Source organism: Perissodus microlepis, chromosome 6 (genome assembly GCF_051167445.1).
Source record: "Perissodus microlepis isolate ML-2025 ecotype Zambia chromosome 6, ASM5116744v1, whole genome shotgun sequence".
NCBI lineage: Eukaryota > Metazoa > Chordata > Actinopteri > Cichliformes > Cichlidae > Perissodus > Perissodus microlepis.
In genome coordinates this window covers 1,215,001-1,242,970 of record NC_140466.1, presented here as the reverse complement: position 1 = coordinate 1,242,970, position 27,970 = coordinate 1,215,001, and the positions used below count along the sequence as shown (strand labels likewise).

The following is a 27,970-nucleotide window of genomic DNA, read 5'->3' as shown; positions in this document are numbered from 1 at the left end:
CCGCCTCACGGCTCTGTCTCCCCCTGCAGGCAGCTGTCCAGCGAGCAGGCCATACTGCAGCAGACGCTGCAGAAGGAGTCAAAGGTCAACAAGCGGCTGTCCATGGAGAACGAGGAGCTGCTGTGGAAGCTGCACAACGGCGACCTGCTGGCGAGCCCCCGCCGCCTCTCGCCCACCTCCCCCTTCAGCTCGCCGCGGAACTCCGCCTCCTTCGCCACAGCTGCGCCGTTATCGCCCAGATAACCCACCGCCCCCCCTGCGCTCCCCCCTCCCGAGTCGGAGCGGCGCCGCTGGACATGAAGCCATCGCAGACTTGTACATTTTTAAATAAATATCTTATTTTGAAAAGACGCTGCGGCGGCACCGACGCACTTGAACCAGATCGCGGCCCCGGGCTGAGCTCGCCGCCTCGGAGCGCCCGGTCCTCCCGGGAGCGTTCTTCCTCCTCTGAAGAAACCAGCAGGCACGCCTCAGGGTCTGTACATAGCTCCTCCTCCCTGACCGCTGCTCCGCTCGCCTCCTCGGGGGGAAACCTTGGATTTGTGGAAACGCTCCGGGCTGTTTGGGGTCCACGGATCACAAACTTTTTCCCCCTCCAAAGAGCGAAGCTCAATCAGCGTTCCAATGGGACGGAAACACGCCTCCCACAGACCTCTGTCCTGTCACGACCGCGACCTTAACCTGCTTTGTGGAATGTAATCACCCGTGGACGTTTGACGTAGGGGGCCGGCCTCAGAGCCAAATATGCAGACCTCCCCTCGCTCCCTGAAATCACCCGGTGCCCAATCAGATCGGAGTCTGACCTGCCGTGCCCCTCCCTCACTGACACACTGGCCTGTTTTACTGTTTCTGTTGTTTGTCCTGAAAAACCTCAGATTTACCCAGAATGCCTCAGTGTACAATGTTCTTTTTTTTGTTTTTGTTTTGAACAGAATAAATGCGACATGACATCATACGAAGGCGCTCTGACTTTATTTCACAGCATCAAAGTGACCTCGGCTTCACGGAGCGCCTCGGCCCGCCGCCATGTCAGGACCGCCTGGCAGGTAAACGTCCGCTGGAGGCGGCGGCGCTTCGAGGTCGGACGCTCGAATCATCATGACGACAGACTTGATGGAGTAGGCCCAGCCGTGCCACGTGTACCACACCACGCCGTCGTCCGTCATGGCTTCGAACGGCCCGCCGTAGTAGTGACCGTTCAGGTTACCTGCGTTACACCTGTGAGGGGGAAGTCACAGAACAGTCAGCTGACACGATCGGCCAATAGCAGCTGCTTTAATCGCACTCTGCTCCAATTAAAGGGACAGTCCACCCAAAATCAAGTGAGCGTTTTCACGTCTGTCCTGATAGTTCAGCTGCAGAGACGAAAAGTTTCATGATCGAAGCACCGAAAACGAACCGTGGGAACCTCAGCAGCATGAACCCTGCTGGGTTTAATTTTAAGGGATAAAAAGTTCAGGTTTTTCTATTAAAACTTTATTGATTGATTCTCTACTCCGCTTTTTCTACCTGAGTTTAAAAAGACCTGAACTCTGATTATAAATCGGAGCAGCTGCTGTGAGAATCACGAGAAATCCACAGATTTCTGCTGCTGGGACGTCAGCAGGACGTTTTGTTGGGCTGCAGAAAAGTTTGGGAACGGCTGCGTCAGGGAACATGAGGCAGAAATCAAACGAGCTGATTATTAACCTTTGGTTTAAAGGACGGTGAACTTTAACTAAACTTTAACTTTATTTATAAAGCACTAAAAACAGCAGCCACTGAACAAACACGCTTCAAAGCTCTTTGTGCAAAGACCTTAAAACAGACACATAAAGATCTTCATCTCCACAGTTCTCACGAAAGGTGCGTTTGATTTTATGAGTTGAACACAAAACTGCAGAAATGAAAGACGAAGAAAGAAACGCAGCAGCAGCAGCTGGAATTTAAATCTGAATATCTGAGGCTGAATCACGTTTATCAGTAAGATGTCAGTTTCCCGGGGTCACGGTGTTGGCGAGTGTTGCTTGGCCCCGTCGCTCTGTCTCGTGTGGATGACCGACTCTACAGCTCAGAGTTTTGGTGTACTGTCCCTTTAAGCCTGCAGTAAACCCGTCGCCGTGCGCGTCTCACCTGCTGAACCACCAGCCCGACTTGCTGTGTCTGACGCACTGAACGTCGGCGTCGATGCAGTTCGGCCGGTCGTAGGTGCTGAACTTCACCCCGTCTGCGCATGGACTGCCCGGTCCCGCCCCGTGGGCGTCGTCCAGAGCGTCGCCAGCGTTCCCAGTGAACTCGCCCAGATGTAACTGGTACTGGTCCTTCAGGTGAACACGGGAGTGAAAGCAGAGTGATCAGGCTCACACCTGCAGCGTGACCTTCAGCGAGGACACTTGGAGCCATTTACAGCCGAACCCTGTTTGACGCGAACCTCACAGGTCCGTGACGGCGAGGAAGAGCACGCGCTGAAACTGCGAGTGCTGCAGGAGCTCACAATTACAAATCTGATGCTCAGACTCATCGCAGCCAGTTCGTTCAGCACCAGCTGAATAATCAGACACCTTACACACACTTACAAAGAAATGTGCAGTCAGCAGCGTGACCCAGGTTATTGTTCTGAAGCTACGTTTAACGACGCCCCTTCAACGCATCATTTTCACAGCCTTTTAAGGCCTGAGGCCACACCTGGGTTCAGGTTTAACGTCAGGATCAGGTGTGGGTCCTCCTAAAACGGCAGCAAACAGCTCGTCTTACTTCCTCCTCTCGTGGTGACCGGAGCGTCGCGTCATCGCGCCGACACTCCGGAATATTCTGCAGCTCCTCTCCCTGCTGTTAGTTTATCTGTGTTTATCCTGAGCAGTGCAGGAGCACAGAGGGAGAGGAACGCCGATGGGAACAGAGACCGGCGGTGACCTTGATGCTGCTGCTGGTCCGGACCGTAGTCGAAATAAGACCAAGTGTTATGAGAAACCAATAGGAGGTCAAAGGTCAGGGAGAGGCTGTAAAGTGTTCTTAGCGTCAGATTGAATTTAAAGCTGAGAAGTTCCCGCGGTTACTTGAGTTTCACCTGTTCGCCGTCCACCTTGAAGCTCTTGTACTCGGCGTAGCGCTCGTTCCCCTCAAAGTCCTCCATGTTGATGCGCAGGTCATAGTTCCCTAAAACACAGAAAGCATCAGACACACACACACACACACACACACACACACACACACACACACACACACACACACACACACACACACACACACGTAGATGCACCTTGTGATGTCAGATGGTGCAGGGGTTCATTGCCCAACCAGAACTCTCCAGCAGGAGAGAAGAGGTCTCCGAATCCATGCTTGTACTCCACCCACGCTCTGCACACACACGCACACACACGATGACACATTTGTTTGCACTGTTCAAGTGTTCACGTGTGTAAAGGTGACACACCTGTCGAAGCTCTCTTTGCCGTCTCTCCTCCTCTGGAAGACGGTCCACCCTCCTCCGTGGTTCATGTCGCAGTACACGCTCAGCGCCGTGGGAGCGCCGTCCGGGCGAATCACGTACAGCCCGCTGGCCACGTTTCCATCCTCAAACACCTCAGAGCAGTCTACACACACATGCACGCACACAGATAAGAAAAAGATCCCCGGTTCGATCCCAGGAGGAGACCTCGTCCTCCATAAAGCTGCATCTGTCTGACATGATGAGTCTAATAAAATAACCATTCCCGGGTTTTTCTCTGATTTTTGTCACGCTCTGTGTAGACATGGTTTGTTCTTTAGATAAAGGAAAGCTTCCGGTGCTGACGATGTAGGGTTTGACCCACACACGGTGGATGCAGCCGTACCTCTGTAGAGGTCGTCGAGGCCCAGGTACGAGTTGGGGATCTGCTGCAGCTGCTGCGCCTGGCTGCTGTGGAGCTCCTGGATGTAGCGGTGCTGCTCACTGATCACGTTCATCAAGCCCTGGATCTCCGCTTCCAGCCGGCTCACCCTCTCCTCACACGGCACCGGCGCCTGGACAGGAGGCAGTAACGAAGAAAGTATGAGAGGATCATTGTTGTCCTCATCAGTGTTTCTGTGATCTACTCTAAATCCTGACTGAAGCTCGTCACAGCAAACACTCCCACGAAAACGCCTGAAACCCTGATTTATGAGACTGTTTCAAGGACTTTAAAAATGAAAAAAAGTTTCTGCATATGAAACTCCTGCAGAACTGCGAATGCTTTGATATTAATATATACGAACGCAGTTTGAAATAAATCCATATTTATGATGCTGAAATCGTGTGAAGCTGCGAATCTCATCCAAACGATATAAAAGCCAAGATTAAAGAATCATCTTATAAACACTGATGCCTCACCTGCAGCGTGGAGGTAAAGGTCAAAGGTTATTGGGATTACTTTTAGTAAAGGTACTTTTTGTAATCGCCTCATGCAGATTTGAATGAAAACGTTCACCGGCAGGGGGCAGCGTGTTACAGTGAACGCGTGCTGTTTAACGTTGATTCCTTTGTCCGCCTTCACTTCATCAACACGCTTTGTTTTTATTGTAAATGTGTTGATAAATACTGAAGTTACACTGACTCACTGCTCCCTCGTGTGGAACAAAATGGTATTACATGCACGTCCAGCTCAGCTCTATTTGAACTCTAATGCAGATCTTTTCAACAGAATATGGAGATATTTGGGCAGAATGTACGCGGTGCGTGTTTCTTAGTTTAAAGGAAGTTAGCATAGCAGACGTACTTTGAGTTACTCAGCACTGCATCAATAAATCACAACGCAGAATTAGAGCTGAAGCTTGAACAGATGAGGAGTTATCAAAGTGTGGTTTAAAAGGTCAATAAACCAAAATAAAACTGAAATATAATCATTACTGTTTATTTCTAATGTTTGTATTTTACTCTGAACGCCGACGTTAAGAAGCTGTCACAATAAAGTAAATCTTCAACATTCCGTTTTTATTCTGTTTCTGTCATTTGTTAGTTTGGTTGATGGAAATAAAAATCCTGAGACTGAAGTCCAGAAAAAGGAAATGATACCAGTGAGATGAATTTCTTGTTCTGTACAGTAAAAATGAAATCTGAATCTAAACACCAAGGTTCTCATTTTTCAATAAAAGAAAGTCATCGGAGAAGCACAAACCGTGTCCCTGTGGACAGAGCTCAGTCTGCGCTTCCACTGGAACAAAGCGACGGCTGCATTTTCACCTCTCTGTCATCAGTTGTGTGAGGACCCAAATCTCAGAGATACTTAAAGCAGGAAGTACAGAGTGCAGACTGCACGAGGAGAAATATGTGACACGGATGCTTCGGTTTCTTACCGCCACAGAGGAAGCCAGGTGAAGCAGAAAGGCCACGGACGTCCTCAGCGTGACCATCATCGGCACTCTCATCGACTCGCTGCCCCGACCCTCCTCCGATTAGCCTCTCCGCCTCCTCTGACTTGTCATCCCTGTCAGGAAGGCTGGTGTTGGGCCATCGCTGCACAGCCGTGGGGGAGCCTCCATCTAGTGGCTGCAGTGACTGAGCCAGCAACACCGACCACTGTACACAACAAAGATAATGACGTGATCACCAGTGAATGAGTCAGGAGAGACAGAAGTAAATGCTAAAATAAAACCATTTCTATACACTTATTTTTATCTACTTCTCTGTATGTTAATACAAAGAGCAAATCTGACTGTATTATCAGAACTGATATGGTATGTATTTCTAAGTAGTTATTAAGTTTTATTCAGCAGCAAACAAACACAAATGTTGTATAATGTGCATGGGTACACATATTTTATTACTGGCATTAAATTTAACTCAATTAATCATTAAGTGCATTTAAAGTAAACATTATTTAAATTTTCAGCTAATTCCCTCTATTTGTGTCATTGTTAGTCTTCCGTTCCGCACAACGTAACAGCGTTAGCTAGTTATAGTAGTTACTTATATTACAGTTATATTACAGCATATTTAATACATACATAAAAAACAAAACGTGCGACTCCGGTGGGACTCGAACCCACAACCTTTGAATCACTCCTCAAGTGCTTGACTAGAAGTCCAATGCGCTATCCATTGCGCCACGGAGCCACCTGTTGCACAAGCTGCAATGACAGCTTTTTAACATCCTCTTTCCACACGAGGCCCTAGCAACGCGGCTAATCTGCTAACACTGCGCCCGTGTCCGCTACACAAACAATAATGCTATAAAATAGCACTTTATTGCTAACGTTAGCTTAGCACCGCTGCTAGCCGCTAGCTGCTGTCAGCCGGCCCGCTTCTCCTCCGCCCTCTCTCCGTTAGCTCACACGTGGAGGCTCAGGCTCTGTCCTCAAAGACAACTACTCCTCCGACACTGATCAGATTTGCTTCAGCAGTCATAACGTCAAACTGCTTCGCTTGTTTCAGCAGAAACAACGTCGATATCCGTGTGTTTGGGAGAGCAAACGTCAATGTCATAGCTCAATTCAGTGAAAAACACTACATAAATTGCGTGCAACTGTGTCATTTAAACACTTTATAAACAGAATGAGTCGTGTCTTGAGTTGCAATTTGAGGGTTCATTCTGTGATTTTAGCAGCGGAGTTTTTATTGTGAAATTCTTAAAAACCGGAAGTGATATGTGTGTTTCGAAAAACTAGAAATGGCTGAGAGAACATGCAGGACCAAAATCAAATATGTCTGATATATCGTGACGTGAAACACGAGGTGAACAGAGAATATCTCCTGTGTTACTTTTACCTGTAGCAATATGCTAGTGTTCTAACGGACTACCCAGGTTTTTGAGGAACCCGTGACAGAAATTTGCCAGAGCCCGGATAGCTCAGTCGGTAGAGCATCAGACTTTTAATCTGAGGGTCCAGGGTTCAAGTCCCTGTTCGGGCGTCGCTTTTTTTTCTCGCCCCTTTAGTTAAAGAACCTGCTCAAAGTGAGCCCACATATTCTTTGCATTACTGCAGTGACTCAAATATAGCTTTTATGTTTTCATTGTAAGAGTAAATGTTAAAACGCCTATGACAGGACCTCCCATCCACTCGATGATGTGCTGCCCAGTCACAGGAGCACACTGAGATTACCCATAATGCACCACTGAACGACACAGAAAATCATTCCTCCCTGTACAACTCAATCTAATACACAGCAGACAGTGCAGCGGTTAAACCCTTTTGCAGATGCTCTACTGTGAAAATATCAAAGTGTTACAGGTTACAGTCAATCATATATATTTAATCGCTGTAATAATCCAGAATTGTAGAGCTATTTTTTGTATTTTGTAAACTTTGTAATAAATGGGTTTTTTTAATGTTGTTCAGTCTGTTACTGTTCTTATTGTCTTGGAGTGACTGTGACCACATCATTTCCTAAGGGATTAATAAAGTATTCTGATTGGGATAAATTTACAACAGAAACATGTTTGGCTGCTGTGGACAGAGTCCAGACACACAGAGAGCTGTTGATCGTCTGCTCAGTCAGCCTTTGCTTCAACCTTGAGTGAAGCTGAAGCACACTGGGCCCATGCCCCCTTTTCGGGCTGTGCCAAAGTCCGGCCACCAGATGCTTGCTTTCGGCACCCTCCCCGGGCCTGGCTCCCCGGTAACTCTATCTCGGGCAGGGTAAAGTGTTCCCTCGGTGATATTCTCATAACGGTCTTCTGAATCGCTCTTTGTCTGGTCCCTCACCCAGGACCAATTTGCCATGGGAGACCCTACCAGGGGGCAAAAGCCTCCAGACAACAGCCCCTGGGATCCCTGGGACACACAAACCCCTCCACCATGTTAAGGTAGCGATTCACATTTTGTTAGCCACGCTGAGGTGCTGGGGGGGATGATCTCGTACATGGTTGTCATAGTTTCTGTCATAATCGCCAGCAGAGCCTCTGTCAGTTACTTTTTATTTGTATCTGTTTTTTAGGGTGTCCCACATGGGTCCCATCTGGGACCAGCTCTCCTTTGTCAGGTACATAATTAAATGACACATTTCTGTAAGCATGATAATTCAGTTTTATTAATACAGTACAAGCCGTATCAGTGAACATATTCAGATTCTTGAAAAGATAGTGGCCACACAACTCCACTCATACTTAACTAATGATAATCTGTATGAACAGTTCCAGTCTGGTTTTCGTCCCTCCCATAGCACTGAAACTGCACCAATAAAAATAACCAATGATACTTCTCAGCCCTTTCCTCTGGTTGCAGGCGTGCCCCAGGGATCTGTCCTGGGGCCCCTTCTTTTCATTAACTACCTTCTTCCGCTTGCACACATTTTTCGTAAATACAATATTCAGTTTCACTGTTATGCTGATGACAACCAGCTTTATCTGTCCACTAAACCTGATTCTGCTCTCCCCTGACCTCTCTCACCCTCTGATTTCCTGTTCCAGGTCTTTGATGAGACCTTCAGCCTGTTTCTCTGTAGTTTCCTGTTTGTCTTCGATCTCCTTCATGAGCTCCTTCAGGCGTCTCTCAACAGACTCCATCAGAGCCGTGAGGACCTGAACACCTGCTTTCTGTCTGTCTGCAGCATCTTTACTCATCTTCACCGACTCTTTGATCTCCTGAATCTTCAGTCGTCTCTTCTGGATCATCTGCTGAGTTTCAGCCTCTGTCTTGTCCAGCTCTGCCTTCTTTCCTTCATATTCTTCTCTCAGAGGAACAAACTCGTGAGCCTTGTGATCTAAAACAGAGCAGAGCGCACAGACAAATGTCTGGTCGGTCTTACAGAACAGCTCCAGATGTTTATCGTGCTTCCTACACATCCTGCTTTCCAGGTTCTCCACAGGCTCAATCAGCTGATGTCTTTTCAGACTTGTAGCTGTCAGATGAGGCTCCAGGTGAATCTGACAGTAGGAGGTCAGACACACCAGGCAGGACTTCAGGGCCTTCAGTCTGGTTCCAGCGCAGACGTCACAGGGAACTTCTGCTTTCTGCTGAGCTTCACGTCTCTGAGCAACCATCTCAGACAGCAAAGGGTTGAGCCTCAGCTGAGGTCTATTGGGAAACGCCTTTTTACATACTGTACACTGACATGGAAAATTAATATCCCAGTGCTGAGTGATGCACTTTTTGCAGAAGTTGTGTCCACAAGGTGTGGTGACCGGATCAGTGAACATATTTGGACAGATGGGGCACAGAAGCTCATCGTCAGACAGCAGATTGGTGGCAGCAGACATGTCTGCACTCTGAGAACAGAAGTCAAAGTTAATATTGTAATTAAATAATTGTTAATCGTGGGTTGTTTAGAAATATGAAAGTGTGACAACAACCATAAGTTCAAGCAGTGACCTCCAGATATTCACTTCAATTTTAAATTCACTTTTATTCATATAGCAACAGCAGCTGTATACTGTAAAGAGCCTACAGTGATTCAGAGGAAAGCCAAATCAAAAGGTGACCCCCTATGAACAAGCACTTGGTGACAGTGGGAAGGAAAAACTCCCTTTTAACAGGCAGAGGCAGAACCAGGCTCTCCCATGTTGGCTTCTCTTCATTGGTTCCCTGTTAAATCCATTCAGGCCAATGAAAAGACTTTCGGTCTGCCTCATAGTAATTCTGGAAAACCATCAGGCGACTCCGGAGGGGAAAGCCCAAGGTGGTGTCCTTGGGGTCCTAACCCTAACTCTTCAACAGGTGGTCGAAGACATACTTTGAGGACCTCCCGAATGCCACTGATTGATCCTCTATGAGGCAGGGGCTGGGAATTACTCGACCATCTCTGAGGGTGAGGTCACCGGCGTAGTGAAACAACTCTTTGGAGGCCAGGCTCCTGGGCTGGATGAGGATCGCCCTAAGCTCCTGAAGGGCCTGGATGTTGTAGGGGTGTCATGGTTGACACACTATGATACTTTCAGTGGAGATGTGGGGTGGTGCCTCTGGATTGGCAGACTGGGATGGTTGTTCTTTAAGAAGGGGGATCGGACAGTGTCCTTCAACTACAGAGGGATCACACTCCTTAGCCTCCTTGGGAGGCTAGCGTACTGGAAAGTAGAGTTTGTGCATTTATAGTTTAACCTCAGACACACAAGGAACAATGCAGATATCATCCTCAGTTCAAGTGTGTGTGAGAGTTTGTCCATCTAGTCTACAACTGTGGAATTGGAGAAGACATACAGCGACATCCCTCAGAGGGTGGGGGGTGCTTTGGGACCGTCTCCTAGTCTTCAGCCTCTCCCATAGTCAAGAACTCTGGGCAGCAACTGAAAGACAACGACTGTAGACACAAGCTACAGAAATGAGCTTTCTCCAAAGGGGGGCTGGTTACTGGCTACTTCTCCACATGAAAAGCAGATAGTTGTGGTGGTTCAGGCATTCGCCTAATTCAAAATCCTGCTCCTCACATACAAGGTCTTAAATAATCAGGCCCCATCTTATCTTAATGACCTTGTAGTACCATATCACCCTATTAGAGCACTTCACTCTCGCTCTGCAGGCCTACTTGTTGTTCCTAGAGTATTTAAAAGTAGAATGGGAGGCAGAGCCTTCAGTTTTCAGGCCCCTCTTCTGTGGAACCAGCTTCCAGTTTGGATTCAGGAGACAGAAACTATCTCTACTTTCAAGATTAGGCTTCAAACTTTCCTTTTTGCTAAAGCGTATAGTTAGGGCTGGACCAGGTGACCCTGAATCCTCCCTTAGTTATGCTGCAATAGACGTAGGCTGCCGGGGGCCTGTGGTTTATATGCCACTCTGCATTTCAGTTATTATTCATCTCTGGCTCTCTTCCACAGTGTCTTGGTGCTCACTTCCTCCCCTCAACCCTAACCTGCGGTTAAAAAGTGAGTATTTCCTTCCCACTGTTGCCAAATTGGGTTTTCTCAGTATTATCACAGGACCATGATATAAGCACCTTGTCGTGATCTGTGAAGTGAACTTCCTGTCATGCGCCCCATAAATGACTTCAAAAGTGTGTTGGTTTGACAGGCATGTGACCATAAACACGTGTTTTGACTGTTGCAGGCAAACATACAGTCAGCTCAGGTAAAACAGATGAGTTTAATCTTCACTTTTTACTAATTATATGAGGTTTTTATCTTTTACGTCTCAGACTGAGTGAAAATTGACATTTTTCTTATTTGCTCATTTGAAATTTGACCTCAGTCTGTATCTTGTACTCTGTTTTTTCATTTGGTTGGTTGGTGCATTCATAGCTTCAACATACTTTGAAAACCCAGTGTTCAGATTTTGTACCTGATAAGCTGACAAATGTAAAAATCAGTGTAGTGCCACCACTGAAGGTACCGTCACACTGTGACCAAAGACCTGTGCGGTGAACATCATCTTACTCACTGCAGCAAGAACAAAGGTGCCCTCTCTGAATGAGTCTGACAGCTATAATCAGAGCACGCTCTACAAAGTTGTTGGTTTAATTCCCAACCTGAAACACTGAGTTTACAAACCGCTGCACTCACCAGTATCTGAGTCAGGTGTTGACAAAGACTCGTGTTTGAAGATGAAATGGTTTCAACTAAAGCTTCCGTTACTCTGAGAAGCTTCATCCGCCCTGACAAACACTTCCTGCTGTTTTTTGTCAGGTTTCCTTTGGTAGGTTTGCACTGATCACAGCTGCACACACCTGAAACAAGATGAGCTTCAAACGCAGGCCCTTCTTTAGTCTGACAGCAGCAGTTTTCACAGGTTTCACTCGGTGAGCAGAAACAAGCTGCTGCTCTGATCTTTGAGAGTTCACTGCAAAAACATGAAGTTTAAACAGGAAACGTCCGATTTAACAGTTTTATTTAACACTCATGGGTGCAGGAGGTCAGAGGAGTCTTTGGTTTGCCCCGTCACATGTTTAGCCTCCATGAGGAGGAGCGATCCTACCTGGAAGACCAGCCCCACAGCGCCTCCGTGTGGGAGTAATGTGAAACAGCTCTAAATGAGAAGAAGGTTTTTGGTAGCCCTGTTTCTCGTGGCTGTACTGATCTTTAGATGTGAGCGTGCAGCTGCTGATGCTCCACGAGCTTCTATCTGAAACGTCACATTTCTGCCTCCTGTGGCGATGAAGGTGCGAAGGCTCAAAAATGCTGCAACAACGATGTGAATTAAACATAATTTGATGGTCTGTACCACAGAAAATAATTATGATAATAGAACATTGTATTACTTCATTAAATATGCAAAGTTAGGATTTCTCCCAATGTGTGAACTGCTGGAGGAGGTCAGAGGTTAAAGGTCAGAGCGGTGTCTCAGTCTGGTTTTAAAGCTCTAACAGAAAATGACCTTTTATTGATGACAGACGATCGGCCAATAAAAAGCTGCAGCAGGAAAAACAAGAAAACTGATATATTTTCATTTCCATCATCATTTAAACGCAGGAGCACGCAGCTCTCCTCCAATCAGGAGTCAGCATAAGGCCAAACCTTTTTCTTATTCCACATTTGTAATCAGATTACATTTTACAGTCCACGTTTCAAACACTGAACATCAGCGCAGCCACCGTCCTGCAGCAGTTTCCTGCGACGTCAGGAAGTTTATGAACACAACATCACCGATGTCAGTGATGCAGCACAGCTGGTGGAAGGAAACATGCAGATGTTCACAGATGTTCAACTTCTGTAGATGAGGAAATATCCAAGTAATTTAATGTAACTGAATATTGAATCTTCCATATTTAATATCTAAGTTTATTCCTTTATGACTTTGTGTTTATAATCCTGGAAAATTAAATCATGCAAATAAACATTTTCAACTTCAGGCAAGCTCACAGAACCACAGACTGTATATTAAAGATGGATGTAGCTTCTGGTGATGTATCGAATGTAATCGTTAAATTACGAGACAAGTTTAATAAATATGGAGGACCAAGAAAGTCTAAACATTTCATGAGTTAATAATTAATTGGGGCAATAAAATATGCATTAGTAAATCCAATTATAAATTATTATTATCTAAATAAAGTAATTAAGGAACTATTAAAAGCTGAAAGGAAAATGGATTTACATAAAAAAAACACATCAAATCACTCAAAAATCTTTGTTAAAAATATTATTTTGAAAATTTAAAAACAGGTTTTTCAAAATAAAGGAGAATCAAGTGAATAGATGAAGATTATAGATTTATCTCTATGATTCCTCCTTTTCAAATCCACGTCCTTCCCGTTAGCTGCTGGATTACATCTGGGATGAACTCTTTTGGTCTTTGGAGGGAAATCGCAGGAAGAACGAGTCGAGTTTCAGAGCGTCGGCTCCCTTTTATTCCCCTCGCTGTTAACAGTAACGTCGTCATGTACAGAAACATCACATGATTATTATTTAAAGCATGGCTATGATTTTCCACACGTTGCATAAAACGGCCTCGTCATAACAGGATCAGCTGCTACTTTACTCCTGGAAACACAGACTGTATAACAAAGATGGACAACAGAGTGGAGAACCGTTCCAGTACAGCTGTGATGTCATCCACCTTTATTTACACTCAGACAGGAAGATGGTAAACCACAGCTGCGTGTCATTGCTCCGCCCACTTCCTCACTCCGCCCACAGCGTGAGGCTGCAGGGGCTTCCCCGAAACCTTCTAGTGAGAGCAAAAAACCCCGAGCTGAACCACAGATTCATCAAACAGTCCTCCGTACGCGGAGGCTCAGCGGGTCACGTGGAATCAAACACACAGATCACAGAAAGACAAACCCACCAACCCCGACCAAACAAGCAGCTAAAATCAAAAAGTGACGTCAGCGTTCATCAGCTCCTCCTCCCGTCTGTTGTTATAGGTGACGCACAGTCACAGCTGGCAGGCGTTTGAGCTCAGGAGAAGAAGAGCTGCTCGCACAGGCGCCGCGTCTCCTCCGGGCTGGACACCTCGTGGCCGACGGTCCGGGGGTCGCAGTAGATCTCGTAATCGTTTCCTCCCTGACGTGAAGACAGAGACGCACAGAAAGATGAGCCGTGCTGCAGCTCACGACTCAACGAAGCGGCACTTTAAACGAGGTTGGTGAAAAGGTTTTGCCCCAAACTCGCTGCAGGTTAACAGTCACACATCTGTGTGTCCTTCAAACACAGCTGGAAGTGTTGCATGGTGACCACTGAACACATGTCAGATGTTTGAAACAGCCTCTAACAACAGGTCAATGAGACATTCAGACCCTGCTGGCCGGTCTGAGGACCGAAGATTCATCTGTCTGTACCAGGGGTGTTAAACATAAGGCCTGGGGGCCGATGAAGGCTCGAACATTCACACAGCGGCGTAATAAAGACGAACAACGAAAGGACAGAAACTCCTCTGAGTGACCTCACAGGAAGGAAAAGGAACACAAGTTCAGTTTGATCATCACAGTCGGAGTAACCTTACTGTGCTGTCAGGGGGCGTTTCAGCGGCCCCGCCCACTCAGGTTTAAATGTGCTGAATGTGGCCCACGATGTAAACGCCGTCCTGCTCTATAACACACTGTTTACGCTCCACAGTGGACATACTCACACACAGACATGCTGCACTGATGTTCTGGGTACAAACTAAGGGAGTAACTCCCTGCAATCAAACAGAATTCAATTCATTTAATTTAAAATGACAGTATTATTAGTATTTATTTATTAAACATATAAATACTTAAAGTCAGCCCCGCTAGAATAAGGAGACAGGTGTCATAAGCCACTCATTAAAAGTACTTGTGATGTAAGATTACATTACCACACTGCTTAAAGTTACTTACAGAATAATTATCTTTTTGTTGCTGTGACAACCTGACCTGTTACCTTCCTACCTGTTGTTTTCTCCACCTGCACAGACTTTGTGATGATAGAAAGAATCTATTGATTTCTTTTTTTGGTCTCAGGCTGTAAACAGTTCGTTTCTGCTGTAACACGGGGACTGACTCACTGCTGCCCCTGCTGGACACTACAGGAGCTGCGGTGTTGGTGAGAGTGTGCTGCTGGATCCAGCTGTATTTCAGGAATAATGAAACAGATGTTTCCAGGAATGACTCTTTGACCCGACCGGCCATCGTTTACCTGCCGCTGATATTCTGCGTCCGTGAGGAGTCACGTGACACAGTTTGCATACTCACAGGTTTGGTCTTGTCTCCAAAGAAGTGGATGGTGGAGTAGTCGTCCTTCTCCACGATGCCCAGGCAGTACCTTTTATCCCAGCCGTCAGGAAACACGTCAAAGCTGATCTGACCTCCTGCGGACACACAAAGACCGACAGGCTGCAGGAAACGAAGGCGCCATTTGCATCACAGTGAGGCAGGACAGCCACGGCGGCGTGCCGGCTGCAGCAGACTCACCGATGGAAAACGAGAGTCCTTTTCCTTTGAACTCCTCCTGTAACACGGACACAAACGTCTCTCGGATTTTCTCCTTCTGTAGGAAACAAACACCACCGTCTTCATTTCAGCAACAGCTTCAGGTTCACAGCGAAAGAACCAAACAGTACTTTTACCTCTTCAGTACATTTTAAATGAGAACAAGCTCAAAACCTACCAAATGTACCACAAACAGACATTTTTGTTAATTACAGGTGGAGGAGGCGGGTGGAGGAGGCGGGTGGAGTCTGGGTTTAGGGTCAGCACGTGGGCGTTACCTGGTCCAGCTCGTAGAACTCGATCCGCTCCTCTTGCGTGCAGCTGCGTCCGATCGGAGACACGTTCAGCATCCCGTTACGAAACTCCACGAAGGTCCCCCTGAGAGACGGCACACCGAGTCACATGACACCCACCGCAGAACCGCCACAGTCCAGATACATGCAGTGATTCTGACCTTTTGACCTCACGGGTAACACACCTGAAACCTTCACGGTTTCATGGCGAGCACTTTTACAGTTTAAACCATTTATACTGCAGCCTCTCACAGCTGTGCCACGCCCACAGCCCCAAAGGTAAGAACGGCGTGTTATAACGTGGATCTTTAACCTCCTAGGACCTGGCGTCCACATATGTGGACGTCACATTTTGGGTTATACTCAGTTTTGCTCTACAAGGGCCTGAATCCACTTACGAGGACATTATGCTGCTACTGTTCTATCGACATTTAAATAAATCTCCTCATATGTGGCTCATAGGCTACGTTCACTCTGCAGGTCTTAATGCTCAATTCAGATTTTTTGATCAAATCCGATTGTTTTGTCTGCTCGTTCACACTACAAATAAAATGCGACAGCAAACGCGCTCTAGTGTGAACGCTCAAAGCGGCCGCATGCGCAAAAGAAGACGTCACACACAACGCGCTCTGTTTAGACCCAGAGCAACAGTGTTGTTTGACTGATGGCCTTAATATAAAGACTTCGGACTTTACGTTTCCCAATTTTTGCTTTAAGTTATTTTGTTATTTACATAATAATGTAAATAACCTAATAATGATCCTTATTGCTGTTTTAGAGGAGCGGTGCTTCAAAGGATAGCTGCAGATTATACAGAACAAATAAAATGTTCACGTTTCTCCAACGCTGTCTTCCCAACAGTTTCACTGACATCTACACCGGATGGCCAGGAAGCGTTCACGATGTCTTCTCCGGCGCTGATAATTGGCGTCTGTCTTGTGTCGGTGACGTAAAAGACGGATTTAATGCGACATGACCATCAAACAGCAGTCGCTTTCTAAAACATCTGATTTGTATCGGATTCAGGACCACATACGAAAGTGACCCAGATCGGATTTGAAAATATCGGATTTGTGCCGTTCACGCTGTCACACCATGATCGGATAGATGGTCGCAGAGGGTCAAAAAAATCAGATTTGATGCGCTTTCGCCTGCAGGGTGAACGTAGCCTTATTTTTCTTTTAGGTAAAAAAAAAAAAAAATCTGGTAATTCTTTGTTTTTACATTCATCAGGACGCAATCAGCCCAAATATCAAAGAGAAATTAAAAATGCTGCTGTGGAAGAGTTCGGGTCTGAGGAGGTTAAAGAAACTTTCCATTGTTTAAACCCGTCTGCTGGATCAAACTGACACGCTCTCCGACACGCCCTCCGACACGCCCTACACCCCACCTGCCAGGCTGTTACACACACGCTAATCAACACACGGATGTGCTGTCACCTTTTCTTGGGCAGTTTGATCTTGGCCATGTAGTTCAGACAGAAGTTTATGAAGTCTTGCAGCAGCTCCTCCCCCATGTGGGCCTGAATGGACTGAGACACACACACACACACACACACACACACACACACACACACACACACACACACACACACACACACACACACACACACACTATAAATGATGATGTCATTCATTACGGGAACAAAGGTATCCACACCTGCCTGTCCTGAGTGTAACCTGATACCTGCTGTTTGTCTCACTAGAGGGTTTCCAGCATCAAAGCATCTGAGTCTGGTTTAAGTCCAGACTTTGACTCGGACGCTCCAGAACCTTTATTTTGTCCCTTTGAGCCAATCAGAGGCGGAGCTGCTGGTTCCTGCGTGGTTCCCTGAGTCACAGCAGAGCAGCCAGACCGTCACACGACCACCACCTGGCTGCTGCTGCTGGGATGTTTCTGGATGAAACGCTGTCTGATGCAGATGTGACTCAAAGCTTCCAGAAAGTTCAGCTTCTGTCTCGTCAGCCCTCAGAATATTATCCTCCAGATGTTTGTTGGCAGATGTGCGACGAGACTTTGTGATCTTCTTGGTCAGCAGTGGTTTCTGCTTGGACTCTCCCATCTTTGCCCCGCCTCTTTCTTACTGTTGAGTCGTGACCTCTGACCTTAGCTGAGCTTAATAGATGTTGTTCTGGGCTCTTCTGTGACCTCCTGGACGAGTCGTCGATGGTTTCCAGGCTCTCAGCGTGGGTCGCTGGAGTCCCACAGCCTTAGAAATGTCTCTGTAACCCTCTCAGGCTGATGATGTCACTGACTTTGCTCCTCAGCTGCTTCTTTACATGCTGATTCCAGATCAGTTACATAAAAAGGTAAAACTCCGTCTCACCTGCACAGAGTGTAACTGTCCGTTCTTATACGCCACCAGGCCGTTCTCAGCAAACACGTAGTCCACCTTCTGGATCACTGCACACAGAACCGAGACCAACAAGCGTTATCATCTCTCTGGTATAAGCTGCATGTAAATAAAGGGACAGTATCAGACAGGAGCGGCGTTCGTCTCACCGTCGTCTCCCAGCTGCTCCCTGATCTTGCTGAGGTCGGACCCTCCGACGACGCCGACCCGAACCCGAGTCCTCAGCTTCTGGAGGAACTCTGCCATGTCCGGGGTCACCCGCTGAAAACACACAGTGACACGCACCACATTTACCGCCATGACGGGGACACGCAGACGGACACAGAGTCTATGACTCGCAGCTTTGTTTATCTTCTGTCATTTATTCATCTTTTGTTGAGCTACCTCGCTGTGGTCTGGATGCTGTGGAGGGTCTATCAGCAGGAAAAGCTGCACAACTAATTAAGCCCAAATATTTATGCCCTTGTTCATATTTTCCAAACCACCACGGGGTGAACTGGAGTCTGATGGGCCAATTCTGGCCTCCGAGCCTTATGTTTGACATCCCTGCACTCAGCCAGGATTCCCAGGACGGCACAGGCTCAGCTGCTTCCCTCTTGCTTCTTTATGCAGTGATAGTTACCCGTTCTGTGTGTTGCACAAGCACAGCAGCAGCTCACTGAACCTTCCTCTTTTCCCCAAAAACATTTATTTCAAACTGGTCAGGTGTGTCGCAACACAGGAAACAAACGCTGTGAAACACTGCGGTGGTGAAACTTTCAGTAAAAATCAGTTTATTAAAGATTTAAAAACGCTGCACACAGTCAAACATGAGAAGCCTTCGACCGACGAGATCAACGTCTCCGTCACTACAGTTATAAACGCCGACGTTTCTGCAAGAAAAAAGAAAATCTGACGACATCAGCAGTTTACCCGTCTGTTAATATTAAACTCCAGCTTCAGTGAAGAGTCCAAGTTCTCCTGAAACAGAGCAAGTCTGCAACCTTTACTGCACTCGCAGTTAGGCCCGAGCTCCCGTTTTAATTTACTTTAATCTTTTTTAATTTAATTTTTTGCATCATGGATTAAACGAGCTGCTGCAAAGATTGCTGAAAGATTTTGGTTCACACTAACGAGACATCATTATGACATCATCACACAGGTAGCATGGATCCATGCTTTCATGGTGTTTACACCAAACACTGACCATGTGATGCACATCAAACCAGGAATCATCAGTTTCCTGTTCGTGGCTGACAGGAGGGGGACCCGGTGCGGCCTTCTGCTGCTTCATGGCTCACCATGTTGTTCAGAGATGTTCCTCTGTATTCATCAGCATGTATACAATCAGTCTGGCTGCTCTGCTCTGACATCAGCGAGGTGAGAACTGTTGCTCACTGGATTGTTTGTTGTAGACAGAGAGGGCTCTCTTTAACGTCTCTGAAATCGTCTTTCTGATGCTCAGGCTGAACTTCAGCAGCTCATCTTCATCATGTTCACATGCATAGATACACTGAGTGTCTGACACATGATTGGTTGATTATGAGTGTACCCTGTTGGCCATTCATCACTACTCGGTTCGTCTTACTTTGCATTTTCATTTCAATGACGTCACATTTTTTAAATCACAGGATGAAAAGTTTGCAACCTTTTACAAATTTTTGCAGTAAAACTGAACAGCTGTGCACACACGCAGGGCTATACTGAAACCAAGAGCCTCGGGGTCATGACCCCTGCTCCACCTAAACCTTCACCTAAAGCAGTCTGCATGGGTCAGAGGTCAGGGTCACCTCCTAAAGAACATTTTAAACATGAGTGGCTCTGCTGGAAGAACTGGCCAAACACGTAACCTTGCAGGGCCGTTAGGGGGCGCTTAACCCGGGGATTAGTGACATGCTAGCAGAAACTACCGGGAACACGATTAGCACGGGCGTCGCTTGAGTCACCTACGTAATCAATGGCCACGTGAAGGGTGTTTTATATTTAGGAGGTGACGACAGTGATTACACACACCACGGATATAAATGTAATTAATAGTTTGATGATTTTTTTTTCTAAATCGTAAACTCGTGTTTCACATTTGACGTTCCGTCAGACACTTCCTGTTATAGCAAAAAGCTAGCAAGACGTAATTTACCGTTACATGCGTCACCTAATATCTTCTATGTTTAGTAACCACAGCGATAACGTTACACTGTCAGAGATTATTATTTTATTAATATCATTATTATAAAGATGTTTGGCACTGGCAGTCCGCCCATACTGGCTAACGTCGCTTAGCGGAACCATTGTTACGTAGTTTCTGCGGAGCATTTTTGCCTGCGGAAGAACTACAATATCAACGTGGAGCCGGAAGTCGCAGCGTCGGACAGTACAGTCATGTTTGTCTGAAGGTTTGTCAGGTGCACTGATTGTTTTATATCACCAGTGGTCTTGCCCTCGCGCGCGCGGACATATACACAAGCACGCACACATTTCCCACCTGTCTCGCGGCCGTAAGCGTGCCGTCAACGTCAAAGAGGCAGAGCGTGCTCGTGTCCACACCGGCGTCACTCATCTTCCCTCCGCTCCCGGACCCACACAGACACGCTGACCGCCTCCCCGCTGCTCCGAGTGGGCTCGCCTCCTCTGCCGGTGTTCCGTAAAGAGCAGCTCGGTTCTCCCTACACTACCTGATCGCCGCTTAGAACTACAACCACGGTTCTTCTTCTTCTTCTTGGGTGTGTACCAGACTGACAAACGCACAGTGCTGCCACCTGCTGATACTTTGCAGTATCTGCGTAAAAGATTAAACAAATGAACTTTAAACTGTTGTGAAATTACAATGATGTTGTTCATTTTATTTTATTAATTAATGTATTTTTATTGAATCATTTTATATTTACAATTTGCTTATTACTTGTTTTTACTGTCATTAATACTTTGGGACAGATGTGAAGCTTCCTCGCAGATTTTAAAGGCGAACCATTGTGTTCTTCATTATTTCCTGACATCTGCACAGGTCTGTGAAGGTGGATTAAACAGGGTCATATATCATTGTAATTAAACACAGGCTCCAGGCTGCAGCTGTAGATAAATAAAAACAATTTAAAATTCCTTTGTGTGTTTGGTGAGTTTAGTTTGGACTCTCTTGTCTCCACACTTCCTCCTCTTCATCGTGTGCTTTTGGCTCATGAACCAAACCCGTGTCTTTTCAGCTACGTTAGAGTTTAATGTTGGACCAGGAACATTTTTCCTGTTCAATTTTGCACAGCTGCTCGGGAAAATGAGTAAATTATGAGCACAGGGTTGTGCAACAGGGTTTATCTTCATTTGATATCGCTTCAACACAACACACAGATGTTGGGACATAAAGTCTTTAATGAAACAGAAAATTACAACACTTCTACCTGTGAGCTTTGAGGCCTGCTTTAGATGATTTTCCTGTTTTCAGTCCTGATATTTGCTTTAGATGTACGTCAGTTTGGTAATATGTTACATCAGCTAAATCATTAAACAGAACCTAAAACAAAATATCTCAAATAAATTAGAAAAAGTTCAACCAATATAAGAAAACAAGGCTCAGCCATGTGAAAGTCACTGAAAAGAAGAAGCACAGTTATAATGGAAATGAACTCAAAGAGCTCAAAGTAAAAACGTCTGCCAATCAGCACAGCAGGGTTACTAAATAAAATATGGAGGCCGTTCTCAAATGCCGCCTTTTACAATAAAAGCTAAAGAAGTAATGGTGTTAAAAACGTGTCCTGCATGCTGTATGGGTTTGCAGTTAGGTGGGGCGCACGAGGACAACAAAAGGAGAAAAAGTGGTTCAGAAGTGTTTCATTGACATGTATTTGCCTCCCAGCGACCCCCCAACTTTACATACAGACGACCTCCTGATTAACTGTGAGGTGTGAACCCCCCGGCTCACACAGGTCACCCCCCAACTTCTCAGTCAATGAGCCTGTAAATCAACTTTAATCACATCTGTGGAGGGTCAGAGCTGAAACTGTTTTAAATGATCTGTTTATGACTTATCGTGGATTTATCTCTGAGCTCATAAAGTTTCCCCTCACTGTGAGAAATCCCCTCTGAATGCATGAAACACGTTCAGGATTATGATTCGAAAAGAAAATCCAGATGTTTGGGAGAATTGTGCAAAGTGGTGATGGAGGTGAAACATTGAGGGGAAATACCTTCAGACCTTACAATTATTAATTTATTTAAATGCACTACCTCATAGTGGCTGTCAGAATGAAGCTTGATTCATATAATTCTTTAAAAGTTGAGGAACATTTCAGGTGGAGAGAGCCTCAGGTTTCCGTGCTCTGTCTGAGGATCACTGCGACTATTTCCTCCTTTCTGACTCCTCTTTTAATATTTTTGTCCCTTATTTTTCATTCACTCTTAGATAACTGCCAGTCTGCAGTCTTAAAGTTTAAAATCTTTGCATTTATATTTAATAACCTGGTTTGCAGTGTGTGTGTGCGTGTGTGTGTGTGTGTGTGTGTGTTGCTACCTCCTTTTGTTCCTCTGTAAAAGCAGTGAAACGTTCTAATGCACATGTAAGATGCTCATCACCAAACTGATGTGATTTTATTTTGGTGTTTGATTTTTGATTTTTTACAGCAGGCCTGCTTTTACATAAACAGCTGTGCATGTCTTTCCCTCACTGCATTGCTCTGCATACCAAACAGCTTCCATACTCTTTCACTGAACTTACATTCATTGCTGCACGCGGCCTACTTTGTTCTTATGTTAGACCGAGCCAGCAAAACTCTTTTCCGTTAACATAAAGATGTTTAATTTGATTCCATCTAATATAAGAAGAAGGGGAGCGTCAGCAGTACGTCTCTGTGTTTCTACAGGATAAAGAAGAAATAAGAAATACGAAAGGTTAAAAATACAAATAAAAGGTTCTGGTAGATTTAATCTTTATTGTTTATCTGGTACTTAATTACTTTGCTTTAGTTTGGATGAGAGCTGAAAGCTGAAAATATATTTCATAAATCTTTGCCCACATTTGCCGGGCCGGATTGGACTCCTTGGGGCCGGTTTTGGCCCCTGACCTTATGTTTGACTCTCTTGCTTTATAATAGATTTATTCTACAATAGATTATAGGTGTTTTGTGCTTAGATTGCATTTCTACTTGCACAGTCATAAACGGGAGCCATCTTAAAACAGGATGTCCAATATTTAATGAATATTAAAACGTCACGTTTGCAGTTAAAGTCTGCAGCCGGAAGTTATTGTCGGTTTTCTGGAGAGTGTTGACATCCGTCAGCGCCCGTTAAAAATCAAATGAGCAGTTTTGTTTGTATCGTCTCGTCGCTGGTTGCTAGAAGCGGAAGAGCTGCAGCCTCGGAGCGGATCGGCTCCTTTCGCTCTCACCTCGAAAACAAACGGTTAAGCGACGTCATCAGCAGACGGAGGTTATTTTGGAACAGCAGTGAACAAAGAGGGGCTTTTTCGCGCCCTATGTTTAAAAGCCCGGGAGCAGCCAATCAGCTTGCAAGTGACGCACACAAACCCTACGGCTTGACTTCTAGGAAAACAACCAATCACATCCGCGACTGCGCTGTGTGCCCTGCGTTCAAATTTAAATGCACGATTTCTGCCAATCCGCTGCTGGGGGGACGGAGCTGTGAGACTCGATAGTATAGTTAGTGCGGCCTCGCAGACGGTGACTAAACAGTTGACCGTCCTTCCTCCTTCACTCGTTTACAGCTCGTCTTGCGGTGAACAGGTAAGGCCCCTCTGCTGTCTAATGATTGTTTAGCTAACAGTGGCTGGAAGGTGTTTGTGATTTGTTTGTTGTTTTGCAATGGTGTGTGGTGAAGTTTCTGCGGCTATTTTAACCTTTGTGCGGTAAAATACATCTATGTTTTTTGGCCTGTAGGTCGTTTGCGTGATAAATCACAGCAATATCAAAACTGTGTTTGTGAAAAAGCAAGCAGTTCGCTGCTGTTTAAAACCGAAAAGCATCCGTTTTGTGGGGTGTTTTTCTTGATCGGTGCTCTGTAAGATGGTGCTGTAGTAGCTCAGTGTGTGTCCGACTTAGTGCGCAACATGCCGTTCAAACGCCATTTGGTTTGGTAGCTTAGCTCGCAGCACGACGGAAGCGCCTCTCTTTTTAAAGTTTGGATGAAGTCTCCGGCTGTCTCGGAGTCGCTCTGGGTGCTGGCTACACGTGTTTAAAGGCAGAAACCCGGGGAACTGCTCGCAGTGGAGCGGAGCGGCTGTATTGCAGAGACTTTGTTGGGGAAGTTTTTGGCGCAGTTGTGTTTAGGCGGGAAGATACAAAATGGAGTCGCGTCTTTTTGTCCCGGAGAGGCAGAAAGCCGATTAGAGCCTTAAAACACTCCCGGGCGTCTGCTCGCCCTAGTTCTGCTGCGGTAACACCACTCACGGCCACACGACGGCAAATGTGAGGATATTACCCGCTTTAATTTAAAACGGTGAGGCCAGGGAGCGGTTATTGTGCCGGGGTGGGCGTGTAATACGAAACTCGGAGTCGTTTTGGTGGTTTAGTGTTTGGTTTCATTTCTGGTTTTCTTTTTAATCTTTATTTTGCAGATTAATCGCAGCCATGACAAAGGATCCGAATAAGCCGAGAGGAAAAACCTCCTCCTACGCTTTCTTTGTGGCGACCTGCCGCGAGGAGCACAAGAAGAAGCACCCAGGGACCAGCGTGAACTTTGCAGAGTTTTCCAAGAAGTGCTCAGAAAGATGGAAGGTGAGCCCCGCGGTTTATTATAAACACTGTTCTGATATTTTTTATTTTATTTGCCCTTTTTAAAAATTAAAACGTGTGTGTGGTAGACCATGTCCCCCAAGGAGAAGGGGAAGTTTGAAGAGATGGCCAAGAATGATAAGGTCCGATATGACCGGGAGATGAAGTCCTACGTGCCACCTAAAGGTGCCAAGAAGGGAAAGAAGAAGAAGGACCCCAACGCCCCCAAAAGGCCCCCGTGAGTCTACACTCGCTGCTCTTTGTCTGTAAAATGTTTTCAGTTATATTTCTGGGATTAAATTTGTTGTTTTCCCTTCAGCTCCGCTTTCTTCGTCTTCTGCTCCGACCACCGTCCCAAGATCAAGGAGGATAACCCTGGGATCTCCATCGGCGACATTGCCAAGAAGCTTGGCGAGATGTGGGCCACGCAGAGCGCCAAAGACAAGGCCCCCTACGAGGCCAAAGCCGCCAGGCTGAAGGAGAAATACGAAAAGGTGCCCCTGTGTTTTCGGGTGGTGTTGGATGGTGTAGCGTGTATCTGAGGTGGTGTTCCTAACGTCTCCTCTTCTCCTTTTCCAGGATGTTGCTGCCTACAGAGCCAAGGGCGGCTCTGGGAAGAGCGACGCTGGAAAGAAGAGCGGGCCCGGCAGGCCCGCCGCCAAGAAGGCTGAACCGGCTGATGATGATGATGACGATGATGAAGACGAGGAGGAAGAGGATGAAGATGACGACGATGAGGATGATGACTAAGTGGTTTCTGTGTCTGAGGATGTGAAGTTTGCGACGCGTTGTTCAGCTTATGTTTGTTTTTTGGGTTGGACTCGTCCAACGGTATAGCCTGCTGTCCCTGTCGGTCGGCCTCGCTCGACCTGTACTCCTCTTCTAATTCAGGGATTTAGTTTTATTGTCCCTTAGTCCCCTTTAAGGTTTATTTTTGTTTTACAACTGCTGAAGTCGGGTCTGTTACACCTTAGATCCTGGTTTTAAAAAAAAAACGTGCAGCCAGATTATTTCCTGTGATGATGCGATGAACTGAAACTCCTGTGCAGACGGTGGACAGCAGCCAGCCAGGAAACATTTTCTTTTCTTTGTTTGCTTTTTATTTTAAGAATGATTGTTTCTGGAAGCACTGCTCATGTTTTCTGTTCCAGCGGTGCCGTTTCTTCACTGTCATTTTACTGCCAGGATTTATCTGTAGTTTGGTTAAAAGAAAAATGTTTGCTGTCATTTTTAATGTGGAACTTTGAAAACTTGTAGAACGGATTTTTCTTTTTGTAATAAAATTTTGTATATTGCCTATAAGTGTGTGTCTCAAGCTCACATGACCACGGGGGGAACAGTCTGAGTGGGTAGATGATGAAGAAATTGACCTGAATTTAAGCAGAATGAGGCTCATTGTGCGTGCAGCAGACTCACTGCAATGTTAAAAATCAACCTTGCACAGTGTAGCAATGACACTCAGGTGGTTTTAAGGACTTGTGACCCATGTTTAAAACATGTTTTCATCATTTTAGAATCAGTGGTAAAAACATCCATGACAGCATTATCTTCAGTCCTTTAAACAGATTCTCCAAAGATCACAATCAACTGATGCACTTAAAGAGTGAGGACAGACGGACCAATCACAGGGCCTCTAACATGTGATGTGCAGTCACTGTTCTGTCTGAAGCAGCTGAAAACAAAATATCTGCAATGACAAATTAAAGGCTGGCACAAGGAGACCCCAGCGTCATCCTAGGAGAGATTATAAAGTGGGCGTGGCCTGGGAGCACTTCACCACCACTCAGAAGAACTGGAAGGTGTTGCTGAGGAGAACAGTGTCTGAAATACCTGCTTAGCTTGCTGCTCTGCACAGAAGAATAGATGGTTGGATGAATGACAAGTTAAGAAACACACAATCCAGTTTTATTTTGACCCCAGTAGACGGCTGGAGGTCTCTTTCTGTTTAAATGGAGTTCTTCCTTTCCACCGTTGCCAAGCGCTTCCTTTTATTTAAGAATTAATTTCTGTTTATTGCGAACATTTTTGTAGAATCCGTGTTTTGCTCTCAGAGGATCATCTGAATGTTGTGGGTCAGTATAAAACTCCTGTTGTTGTGAAATGTGTAAATATTTAAAAATAAATAAATGTAAATAAACGAGAGGTTCCCGTCACTGATTTACACCCCGGACACTCTGACTGACAGCCCGGACCGCCAATAGCTGATCACAGACGGGCCTCCCAGGGACCAATCAGCGCAGCTGCTGCTCGTACCTCTGCCGGATGACGGTGAGCTGGACGCATTTCAGCACCTGGGAGCTGTCCGCCGTGCACGAGCCTGCCGACAACTGACGGTAAGACGAAACACACGCACACAGACACACGCGCACAGACACACGCGCACACACGAACTGGTCGCGTGTTTGAAATGATGAAAAATTAAGCCAGGATCCGTGTCTTCAGCAGTGTGCGTGCGTGTGTGTGAGTCTGTGGGTGTGAGGTTCCTGCGACACGCAGGTGTCTCGTGGATCAGTCGCGGTGACGGAACCTGTTGATGCGTCGTCATGTTGTTCAGGATCAGATGAAATGATGGCGGGAGCGCGCAGAGCTCTAACCCCGCGTGCTCCACGTCAGGGTGCGTGACGTGGTCGGGAGGACTGTTGTGAGTCCGTCCACAGCGCGCGACTTTGTCGTTTATGAGGCCCGTGAAGTGTGCGAAGGCCACCGTGACGTCAGCACTTCACCGGGGGGCGCTGACTAATCACACGAGTGCCGCGTGCCGTGTCACCGGGTCTCCGCCGGGTGTACCTGTAGAGAACAGGTACACCCCTCCCCCCGCCTCCATTATTCAGAGCTGAGTCCTGATTGGTCTCTGGGGTGTGTTTAGTTTTAATGGAGCTCATTCACAGATTATATTTCCGCACAGGACGAGCTCAGGAGACCCAGCACAGGTGTGATGTTTGTTACTGTTCAAAAATGTTCACTTTTAATAATAAAGGTGATTAAAGGAGCCCATCAGCACGGCTCCGTCCTCTTTATGGAGCACAGGAGACAAACGAACACCTGACTCACCCTAATCTCTAACTACCTACCTAACCCTAAGTATCCTATGGAAGCCCGTTTCCGCCACTAAAAAAAAAAAAAAAGGATTCATAACTCAAAATTTCGAGTTATTTTCTCGAAATTTCGAGTTACTTTCTCGAAATTTCGACATATTAACTCGAAATTTCGATTTATTAACTCAAAATTTTGAGAAAAGCAACTCGAAATTTCGAGTTAGCGCTGCCAATCAGTAATCTACGTGAATGACGTCATTTCCTTGTTACCCGGAAGCTGAAGCCCTCAGCTACAAATGCTACAGCTAAGCTACCGGTATTACATCCAGTCGTGAATGCACAGATTGCTGAGTGTTTTCAGCCTGGCTTCACAAATGATGAAATCCCTGTGTTATTAGCTGAATCAC

At 46.1% G+C, this 27,970-nt stretch overlaps 6 protein-coding genes and 2 non-coding genes across 10 annotated transcripts in view; 4 read left to right on the top strand and 4 right to left on the bottom strand.

Moving 5' to 3' along the window:
- LOC146384763 (uncharacterized) overlaps positions 1–955 on the top strand; it is a 50,957-nt gene extending 50,002 nt beyond the window's left edge. For all 3 annotated transcript variants that reach the window (XM_084929768.1, XM_084929769.1, XM_084929767.1), the window contains exon 18: positions 30–955. In XM_084929768.1, the coding sequence (XP_084785894.1) occupies positions 30–243 (214 nt within the window). In that variant the 3' untranslated portion in view covers positions 244–955. The remainder of the gene's footprint in view (positions 1–29) is intronic.
- On the bottom strand, positions 951–6,507 carry LOC146384761 (fibrinogen-like protein 1). The gene is made up of 8 exons (XM_084929843.1): positions 5,941–6,507; positions 5,290–5,512; positions 3,813–3,981; positions 3,413–3,572; positions 3,239–3,336; positions 3,047–3,135; positions 2,113–2,300; positions 951–1,218 (listed from the first exon to the last, which is right to left on the bottom strand). The coding sequence occupies exons 2-8, from the start codon at positions 5,359–5,361 to the stop codon at positions 1,002–1,004; spliced, it is 993 nt and encodes a 330-aa protein (XP_084785969.1). The 5' UTR covers positions 5,362–5,512; positions 5,941–6,507; the 3' UTR covers positions 951–1,001.
- Positions 5,958–6,049, bottom strand: trnar-ucu (transfer RNA arginine (anticodon UCU)). The gene is given in 2 exon segments: positions 5,958–5,993; positions 6,013–6,049. It is a non-coding gene; the product is annotated as a tRNA-Arg (tRNA).
- A 264-nt stretch (positions 6,508–6,771) lies between the features above and the next one.
- trnak-uuu (transfer RNA lysine (anticodon UUU)) lies at positions 6,772–6,844 on the top strand. Its single transcript has one exon. It is a non-coding gene; the product is annotated as a tRNA-Lys (tRNA).
- Positions 6,845–8,059: 1,215 nt separating this feature from the next.
- On the bottom strand, positions 8,060–9,131 carry LOC146384759 (E3 ubiquitin-protein ligase TRIM47-like). The gene has a single exon (XM_084929857.1). The coding sequence runs from the start codon at positions 9,129–9,131 to the stop codon at positions 8,319–8,321; it is 813 nt and encodes a 270-aa protein (XP_084785983.1). The 3' UTR covers positions 8,060–8,318.
- A 3,988-nt stretch (positions 9,132–13,119) lies between these two features.
- Positions 13,120–20,549, bottom strand: pmm2 (phosphomannomutase 2). The gene is made up of 8 exons (XM_084929860.1): positions 20,298–20,549; positions 17,986–18,097; positions 17,810–17,886; positions 16,923–17,014; positions 15,469–15,568; positions 15,173–15,248; positions 14,954–15,069; positions 13,120–13,802 (listed from the first exon to the last, which is right to left on the bottom strand). The coding sequence occupies exons 1-8, from the start codon at positions 20,370–20,372 to the stop codon at positions 13,698–13,700; spliced, it is 753 nt and encodes a 250-aa protein (XP_084785986.1). The 5' UTR covers positions 20,373–20,549; the 3' UTR covers positions 13,120–13,697.
- A 2,856-nt stretch (positions 20,550–23,405) lies between these two features.
- Positions 23,406–25,830, top strand: hmgb2a (high mobility group box 2a). Its single transcript, XM_084929868.1, has 5 exons — positions 23,406–23,541; positions 24,372–24,531; positions 24,618–24,766; positions 24,848–25,022; positions 25,108–25,830. The coding sequence occupies exons 2-5, from the start codon at positions 24,385–24,387 to the stop codon at positions 25,276–25,278; spliced, it is 642 nt and encodes a 213-aa protein (XP_084785994.1). The 5' UTR covers positions 23,406–23,541; positions 24,372–24,384; the 3' UTR covers positions 25,279–25,830.
- Positions 25,831–26,738: 908 nt separating this feature from the next.
- The window catches only part of wdr17 (WD repeat domain 17), a 47,720-nt gene continuing 46,488 nt past the window's right edge, over positions 26,739–27,970 (top strand). Inside the window, exon 1 of the mRNA XM_084929766.1 lies at positions 26,739–26,861. The gene's annotated coding sequence lies outside the window, so the exon portion shown is untranslated. The remainder of the gene's footprint in view (positions 26,862–27,970) is intronic.

Bases quoted from the DNA above. Each gene is read 5' to 3' on its own strand.
- LOC146384761 (XM_084929843.1), bottom strand. From the start codon at position 5,361: ATGAGAGTGCCGATGATGGTCACGCTGAGGACGTCCGTGGCCTTTCTG. The intron at 3,136-3,238 runs GTGCATCTACGT...TCTGTGTTTTAG, and splicing joins GCACCATCTGACATCACAAG to GGAACTATGACCTGCGCATC. The intron at 1,219-2,112 runs GTGAGACGCGCA...TCCCCCTCACAG, and splicing joins TCGGGCTGGTGGTTCAGCAG to GTGTAACGCAGGTAACCTGA.
- LOC146384759 (XM_084929857.1), bottom strand. From the start codon at position 9,131: ATGTCTGCTGCCACCAATCTGCTGTCTGACGATGAGCTTCTGTGCCCC.
- pmm2 (XM_084929860.1), bottom strand. From the start codon at position 20,372: ATGAGTGACGCCGGTGTGGACACGAGCACGCTCTGCCTCTTTGACGTT. The intron at 17,887-17,985 runs GTGAGACGAACG...TTCTGTGTGCAG, and splicing joins GGAGCAGCTGGGAGACGACG to TGATCCAGAAGGTGGACTAC. The intron at 15,249-15,468 runs GTAACGCCCACG...TGTTTCCTACAG, and splicing joins AGTTCTACGAGCTGGACCAG to AAGGAGAAAATCCGAGAGAC.
- hmgb2a (XM_084929868.1), top strand. From the start codon at position 24,385: ATGACAAAGGATCCGAATAAGCCGAGAGGAAAAACCTCCTCCTACGCT. The intron at 24,532-24,617 runs GTGAGCCCCGCG...TGTGTGTGGTAG, and splicing joins AGTGCTCAGAAAGATGGAAG to ACCATGTCCCCCAAGGAGAA. The intron at 25,023-25,107 runs GTGCCCCTGTGT...CTCCTTTTCCAG, and splicing joins TGAAGGAGAAATACGAAAAG to GATGTTGCTGCCTACAGAGC.